This window comes from Mandrillus leucophaeus, unplaced genomic scaffold (assembly GCF_000951045.1).
Source record: "Mandrillus leucophaeus isolate KB7577 unplaced genomic scaffold, Mleu.le_1.0 Scaffold555, whole genome shotgun sequence".
In the NCBI taxonomy this organism is placed as follows: Eukaryota; Metazoa; Chordata; class Mammalia; order Primates; family Cercopithecidae; genus Mandrillus; species Mandrillus leucophaeus.
This window is the reverse complement of record NW_012105975.1, coordinates 311910-320082: the sequence shown is the minus strand read 5'-3', so window position 1 is coordinate 320082 and position 8173 is coordinate 311910. Positions and strand designations below refer to the sequence as shown.

The window sequence follows — 8173 nt, the reverse complement described above, 5'->3', positions numbered from 1 at the left end:
AGGCAGGAGAATCGCTTGAACCCAGGAGGCGGAGGTTGCAGTGAGCCAAGATCGTGCCACTGCACTCCAGCCTGGGTGACAGAGCGAGACTGTGTCTCAAAAAAAAAAAGAAAAACGACACACGAAGCCTCAGGAGGCCGAGGAGCTTGAGACGTGGTGCCCAATGTGTGCCCACGGCACAGGAGCTATGTGTGCAGCTGGTTCCTGTCTGCCTTTATCTGGTGTACTCTGTTCTGGCCCATTTCCCCACCTCTGCCCCTTTCTGGGTTTTCTCATCACCCAGATGAAATGTCCGCAGCAATAACTGAGAGCCGGTTAGGAACCCTCTGGGCAGAGTCGCCTAGGGGCCCTGAATGCTTTTGTTTGGCCTTAATGCAAACAGAAGGGACACAGGATCCTCTGCTGGGTGATGCTCAGCAGCCGGATTATGACTCAGCAGCATTCCAAACACAGGGAAAGATTCAGCATCTCCCGAGGCATGCTGTGGCTCTTCCCTCTCAACACAATGTTCCTGTTGATAAGCTGAGATCCCATAAGGGCCAGGCTGCTCTAATAAACAATCAGCTACCTTGCAGAGCACCTCCCAACTTTCCCGTATATCACCCTTTACGTTTTTGCCAGGACCCAGTCCCGTGCGTTTCTGTGGCACATGACTTCCCGTATGTCATAGGTGACTGCCGTCCTGGACTTCCTTTCCACATGGTTTCTCTGCTCTGCCCTAATCTGGCCTCATCTCGGGCCAGACCAGCACCATTTCCTGGCCCTGGCTCCTGGCTGCCTCCAGGCTGCTGAGCTCACCATGCTGGGGGGATGGCGGGCCCTGAGGCCACCAGGGGCCCAGCTGACGCTTACCAACAGCCGTCCACCCCACCTCCCACTGCATCCTTCCCAGAGCGGCTAGAGCGTCCAGTGCAGGGGCCTAGCCTCCTAGGTCCACACAGGCACCGCCTGCAACAGCCCCCAAGGTGGTCAGACTGCCTCACGGGGTGGGCTCTGCCAGGCCAAGGGGCAGCTCCCTGATGCTCTGCTGAGGGCCACTTTCTTTTTTTTTTTGAAACAAAGTCTCGCCCTGTTGGCCAGGAGTGCAATGGTGTGATCTCAGCTCACTGCAACCTCCACCACCTGGGTTCAAATGATTCTCCTGCCTCAGCCTCCCGAGTAGCTGGGATTACAGGCATGCGCCACCACCCGCAGCTAATTTTTGTATTTTTAGTAGAGACGGGGTTTCACTATGTTGGCCAGGCTCGTCTCGAACTCCTGACCTCAGGTGATCCACCCGCCTCGGCTTCCCAAAGTGCTGGAATTATAGGCGTGAGCCACCGCGCCTAGCCACGAGGGCTATTTTCTCCAGTGCCAGTGGGAGGGGCCAGCCAGCGGGAGCCCCAGTCTGAGGAGGCTCATTCCCACCACTCACAGCCATGTCCTAGGGAGAGGGGGGCAGGCTTAAGGTATATTAGTTAGGACTCTCCAGGGAAGCAGAGAAGCTGATTTTAGGGAATTGACTCATGTGATTGGACAGGTTTGGCAAGTGCAAAATCTGATGGGGTAGGCCAGCAAGCTGGAGAGTCAGGGGAGAGTTGCAGTTCAGGTCCAAAGGCCACCAGCTGGCAGAACCCCTTCTTGCTCAGGGAATGCCAGTCTTTTTCTGTTATGGCCTTCAGCTGACTGGATGGGGCACTCATGTTATGGAGGGTGATCTGCCTCACTCAGAGCCCACTGATGTAAACGTTCATCTTGTCCAAAACAGAACTTCACAGAAACACCTAGAATAATATTTGACTGAATATCTGGGCACCATGGCCCAGCCAAATTGGGCCACCATGCCTGGCCCATAAAAATAACCATTATGGGCCAGGCATGGTGGCTCATGCCTGTAATCCTGGCACTGTGGGAGGCCAAGGTGGAAGGATCTCTTGAGGCCAGGAGTGTGAGGCCAGCCTGGGCAACATTAGCGAAACCCTACCTCTAAAAAGATAATAAAATTTTAAAAATTGGGCCAGCCGTGGTGGCTCGTGCCTGTAATCCCAGCACTTTTTGGGAGGCCGAGGTGGGTGGATCACGAGGTCAGGAGATCAAGACCATCCTGGCCAGCATGGTGAAAACCCTGGCCAGGGTTTTCTACTAAAAATACAAAAATTAGCCGGGTGTGGTGGCAGGTGCCTGTAGTCCCAGCTACTCGGGAGGCTGAGGCAGGAGAATCGCTTGAACCAGGGAGGTGGAGGTTGCAGTGAGCCAAGATCACGCCACTGCACTCCAGCCTGGGCTACAGAACGAGACTACGTCTCAAAACAAAACAAAGCAAAACAAATTTTAAAAAATTATTTGTAATGACCATCACATAAGGACTTTGATACCCAGTGCCAAATTGCTCTCCAAAAAGACGGTGTCCTCTTCCGGTTATCCTTGGGGTGGGAGGTCACGTAGTCCTGGGCCCTGCTGCCCAGGCTTTCTCTCCCTGGGCTTCTTGTTGACTCACCTCAGCTGACCCTGACCCTGCAACTTGACCTTGCTGCCCATTGGCTTTAAGGCGCCATATGGAAGCCAGTTATCCCTCCTGGACTTGCACAGCCAGCTCCTCCAACCCTGGGGGGCCCTGGCTGCCTTTGAGGGCTGCCTCCCAGGCTAGCTGGTGCTGGCTGCCCTGCCTCCCAAGGCCATGTGATGGTCCAGGGGCTAACCCAGCACTAACCTCTGCCTTTACCACTGCCAGGAATAGTACCGCTATTCATGTGAGTCATTTTTACTAGGTTTTCTGTTGTTCCTTCTTAAAATATGGCAGGGCTACACTTAAAAATGCTAAAGATGGTAAATATTGTGGATATTTTACTACAATTTAAAATAAGTGAACTGGCCGGGCGCGGTGGCTCATACCTGTAATCCCAGCACTTTGGGAAGCAGAGGTGGGTGGATCACCTGAGGTCAGGAGTTTGAGACCAGCCTGGCCAACACTGTGAAACCCCGTCTCTTCTAAAAATACAAAAATTAGCCGGGCGTGCTAGTGCATGCCTGTAATCCCAGCTACTCGGGAGGCTGAGTCACGAGAACTTGAACCCAGGAGGCGGAGGTTACAGTGAGCCGAGATCGCACCATTGCACTCCAGCCTGGGCAACAAAAGCAAAACTCCATTTCAAAAAAAAAAAGATAAATTAAAATAAGTTAACTATTATAATAATGACACAAAATGTCAAAATATGAATAGTAAAACATAAAAATTTGAATCAAATAATATTAAAACACCACATTTGATGGTTACACACATTATACCTGCATCAAAATATCACACTGTACCCCATAAATATGTACAATTATGTATCAGTTTAAAAAAGAAAGAAGCCACCTCACTAGACCATGTACAAAGCTCCTTTGTATGTGTAAACACATCAGCAAAGCTTTCATGTAATGATTTGACAACCCAGTTCCCTGGTCAGATAGCCCCGTGTATCTGTGAACTCATCCCATCAGGAGATGCATCCTGATCTCTGATCCCCAGCCCCTAGCAGAATTCTCAGCACCATGAGCTCTATCAATGAACGAAAGAAAAGCAGAGCATCCATTCATTAAATCCGAGTATACACATCAGAAGAAATAATACCCAACTCTTGTAAATGCTAACGACAGTCTGCGTGGATGTGTGGAGAGGGTGGGGTGAGACTCATAAAAACAGAGTGGTAACAGGAGCCTGTTACTGTACCTACAAGTAAGCAACAATGTCACATAGGCAAAAGGTAGAATGTGGAAAATATTCAGGGGAGTAGTGTTATGAGTGATACAAAAATTTTAATTTTTGAGACAGGGTCACACTTTGTTGCCCAGGTTGGAGGGCCGTGGTGTGAACAAGGCTCACTGCAGCCTTGACCTCCCAGGCACAAGTGATCTTCCTGCCTCAGCCTCCCAAGTAGCTGGTACTACAGGCACGTGCCACCATGCCCAGCTAATTTTTGTATTTTTTTGTAGAGATGGGATTTGGCCATGTTGCCCAGTCTAATCTCGAACCCCTGAGCTCAAGTGATCTACCTGTCTCGGCCTCCCAAAGTGCCGGGATTACAGGCATGAGCCACCACACCCAGCTATGTTACAATTAAAAAATAATAATAATAGGGCTAAATCCCTACTATACTTTTGAACCTAGTTTGAAGACTTCTTACCTAAAAAGTATGAGCAGTTTGTATACCACTGTTTTCCAATTTGGATTTGGAGACTTTTCAGATGTAAGTATTATTTTTTAAATTATTTTATATACGTGTATGTGTGTGTGTGTGTGTGTGTGTGTGTGTGTGTATATATTTTTTTTTTTTTTTTGAGGCAAAGTCTCACTCTATCGCCCAGACTGTAGTGCAGTGGCACAATCTTGGCTCACTGCAACCTCCACCTCCCGGGTTCAAGTGATTCTCCTGCCTCAGCCTCCTGAGTAGCTGGGATTACAGGTGCGCACCACCATGCTTGGCTAATTTTTTGTATTTTTAGTAGAGACGGGTTTCACCATGCTGGCCAGGCTGGTCTCGATCTCCCGACCTCATGATCTGCCCGCCTTGGCCTCCCAAAGTGCTGGGATTACAGGCGTGAGCCACCGCACCTGACCTATTTTTCTCATTATTAAAGTGGTATATTGTCAATGTAAAAAAAGGCATATAGAAACAAATCAAACCAAAGAATCCCACAGTCTCCTCCCAAGTCCTACTCCCCAGAACCATACCTCCATCTAAGGGGTCCTAACAACTGGGCCCAGGATATGACCTCACTGAATTTTCACAGCTGTTCCTTAGACATTTTACAGGCAGGGAAACTGAGGCTCCCAAGGTATCATGGAACATCCGTGCAGTCACCTTATGGAGAGCAGTGGGGCCGGACCCAAAGCTCCATGGCGCAGGGATTCTTTCCCAATGGTGCCTCCATTTCCCCACCCTATGCCCATTGTCTCCTTCTGCCTGTGGTTTCTTTTTTATGTATTTGTTTGTTTATTTATTTATTTATTTTGAGACGGAGTTTCGCTCTGTCACCCAGGCTGGAGTGCAGTGGTGTGATCTTGGCTCACTGCAACCTCTGCCTCCCAGGTTCAAGCAATTCTCCTGTCTCAGCCTCCTGACTAGCTGGGACTACAGGCTCTTGCCACCACGCCCAGCTAATTTTTGTATTTTTAGTAGTGATGGGGTTTCACCATGTTGGCCACGCTGGTCTCGAACTCCTGACCTCAGGTGATTCATCTGCCTTGGCCTCCCAGAGTGCTGGGATTACAGGCGGGAGCCACCACATCCGGCCCCTCCTGTAGTTTCTAACACTGTGGTAGCTGGGACTCCAGGTTGCACGTTTTGTTCTAGGGAATGTGCATCAGCCTTCACCTGCAAGCCCCGGGCCCCCGGCACTCCAGAGATGATGGACTGGAACCTACCCAAGGCAAAGGCGTCAGTTCTGGCCCCTCCGTTCTCTTCGTGTGGTCCCCAGCAGGCCAGCCGCCCCGGCTCCACAGCGTCCTCCACAAGGGGCCTGCCGAGTAAGTCAGCCTGGGCCCCGCTGGCATGGGAGGATGGCTACCTGCCCACCCGGAGGGAGGGGCATTTTGCTGCTGTATTTGGCCCCGTGTTCCTGTGTGTGCCAGGCCAGGCCAGAAGGGGAGAAGGCCTGCTTCCCTTCCAAACACAAACAGGCCCCAGCGGGCGGCTTCCTTTCCTCCAGGGACAGGTTCTGCATGAATCTTCCTTCCTATTAAATTCCCTTTGGCCTCAGTGACTCAAACTCAAGCTGAGGAGGGAGACCTCCAGGCAGGTCACTGAGAGAGAAGCCCCTTCCCCCCTACCCTCTGTGGAGCTTATAGATTTGGCCCTGAGCTGGCCCTACTGCCCTGGGGTTAGCCCTGAAACTCAGACCTGCCCTGGTGGAAGGTGGTCCAGCCCCTGGTCCAGCCGCTGTGTCCCTGCCTGGCCCAGCCTCTCAGGCCACCCCCAGGTCAAACAGAAGCAGGTGTCTGCTCGCAGGCTGGATGGAGGGGCTGTCAGAGGGCCTGCAAATGGGATGGGCCCAAGGGCCCCCACTCTCTCCCTGGGGCCTCCCTCTCACCCTCTCACCTGAGGCTCACTGTAAGGACAACTTTGTCTTTCTCTGTCGCCTTCCAGCCTCTGCCAGTTGATAGCCCCTCCACCTCCACGCCCCAGCTGAGCTGAACCTTTCTAGAGGGCTTTACCAAAACTCAGGGGAAACAAAAGGACAGAACAAAAGAAGGTCAGGCAGGATGAAAGGGGTCCCGCTCAGGATATGCGCATTTCTGTGGCCGCCCCCAGCCCGCCCCACCCCACTACCTTCCTGGCCGGGCCCTGGGCGCTCTGGTCAGCTGGGGACATGCTGGGTTGGAAGTGGGGGTAATGGCCATGGCTGGGGAGCCAGGTTGGGACCCCTCCCGCCTCCCACTGGGAAACACGCCCCAAACCCCAGCCGAGCCAGCCGTAGCCCAGGTTAGGTGCAGAGGAAATGCGGCAAATCCAGGGGCGGCTCAGCCAGGAGGAAGGTGCTACTGGGGCAGGGATCCCCAGTTCATAGCGACAGTGACACCAGCAGCTGGCGGCTGGCCTGGCCCCACATCTAGCAGCATAGCATGGTCGCTGTGTGGACGGCTCAGCTAGCCATGGGCGTTGTGTGTCCTGTGGGCTCAACAAACCTGTAAGCTGTTGCCAGCAAAACTGGCTGAGCGACCCGCACCAAAGGGCCTGCTTCCTGTGAGGAAAAACTGGCCTGCCAGTCGAGCCCCGGCCACAGAACAGGCGACCTGGGGGAGGGAATGTTCCCTCACTTCTAAGCCGGCTGAAAGAGGGACTGAGTGGGACAGAGGGGATTCTGTGCGGAGACCGCACAACGCTGGCGTCTTGCTCTGGCTTTTCTCTCCAGGCAGCCAGTCTCACAGGAAGTAAGGATGTCCCCGGGTGTCCCCATCACGTTGCCGGAGGACCAGCCAGCTTCCCGCTCTCAGCTGGCAGCAGCTGCCAGTGATGGATGTAAAGGGACAGTTGTCCACAAGACTCGGGGAGCTGAGGGGAGGCCGGCTCTCCAGGCAGCAGCAGACCAAGGCCATCGCAGCCCCACCGGCCGGGTCACTTTCTCCCGGGGCAGAGCCACCAAGGAGGGCTGGGGAGAGCCTGGAACTGCGTCCTGGAGAGGGGGATTTCCTGCTCACCCTTCACACACACAGGAGGGGGTGGCTTTTGCCCGCGGGAGATCTTCTGGCCCCAGAAACAGCAGGTGCTGGATTTGCAGCCCTGGCCCTCAAGGGCCCAACGGGGCGACAGTGTGGGGCCAGCCTGGAGCAGGGCCTTTCCAAGGCGGCTGAATCCAGCTCTCCTCACTCAGACCGACTACCGGGACCCAGAAGGAACTTAGGTGAAGCTCATTTTATTCTCAAGCCTGTGTCTCAGCAGCAAAGTTGGTGTTTTCCTCCTCTGTTAAAATCTGAGAAAGAAGGCCAGGCGCAGTGGCTCACGCCTATAATTCCATCACTTTGGGAGGCCAAGGCGGGCAGATCATGTGGTCAACAGATCGAGACCATCCTGGCTAACATGGTGAAACCCCGTCTCTACTAAAAAAATACAAAAAAATGAGCAGGGCGTTGTGGCAGGCGCCTATAGTCCCAGCTACTCAGAAGGCTGAGGCAGGAGAATGGCATGAACCCGGGAGGCGGAGCTTGCAATGAGCCTAGATCATGTCACTGCACTCCAGCCTGGGCGACAGAGCAAGACTCCGTCCCAAAAAAAAAAAAAAAAAAAAAAAATCTGAGAAAGAATATGGCGTGCTCCTCCCTCTTCAAAGCTCTGTACTTCTGCACACGTTTTTTGAAGGCCTTAAAAAGGTCACCAGTGTGACCAGGGAGCACCTTCTGCCTCCCTCCCTGCACCGGGACCATAGACACAAACAGCTCTACCCGCAAAGTGGCCCGTTCCACGGGGCAGGCCTGTGCGCCCCTCACCAGGGCTGTCGTCAGAGTCCAGACTTAGGGCAGAGGAAGGATGTTTGCCTTCAGGACCAGCAAGTCACAGGTGTCCTGGATGTTACCCAAGCTCTAAAAGCAAATAAAACCCAGCAGTATTTAATGCTCTGTGTGTGTGTGTGTGTGTGTGTGTGTGTGTGTGTGAAGGGAAACGGAAAGCAGATAAAAGTCATGTGCCCTCCCCCAGGCACCTGATCTGCCCACCAG

At 53.1% G+C, this 8173-nt stretch overlaps 1 protein-coding gene across 1 annotated transcript in view; it reads left to right on the top strand.

The window, feature by feature from the left end:
• Positions 1-7143, top strand: part of ARMC9 (armadillo repeat containing 9) — a 218680-nt gene extending 211537 nt beyond the window's left edge. The window contains exons 24-25 of the mRNA XM_011998077.1: positions 5316-5488; positions 6874-7143. Of these exons, the coding sequence (XP_011853467.1) occupies positions 5316-5488; positions 6874-6896 (196 nt within the window). The 3' untranslated portion in view covers positions 6897-7143. The remainder of the gene's footprint in view (positions 1-5315; positions 5489-6873) is intronic.
• Positions 7144-8173: the final 1030 nt, after the last annotated feature.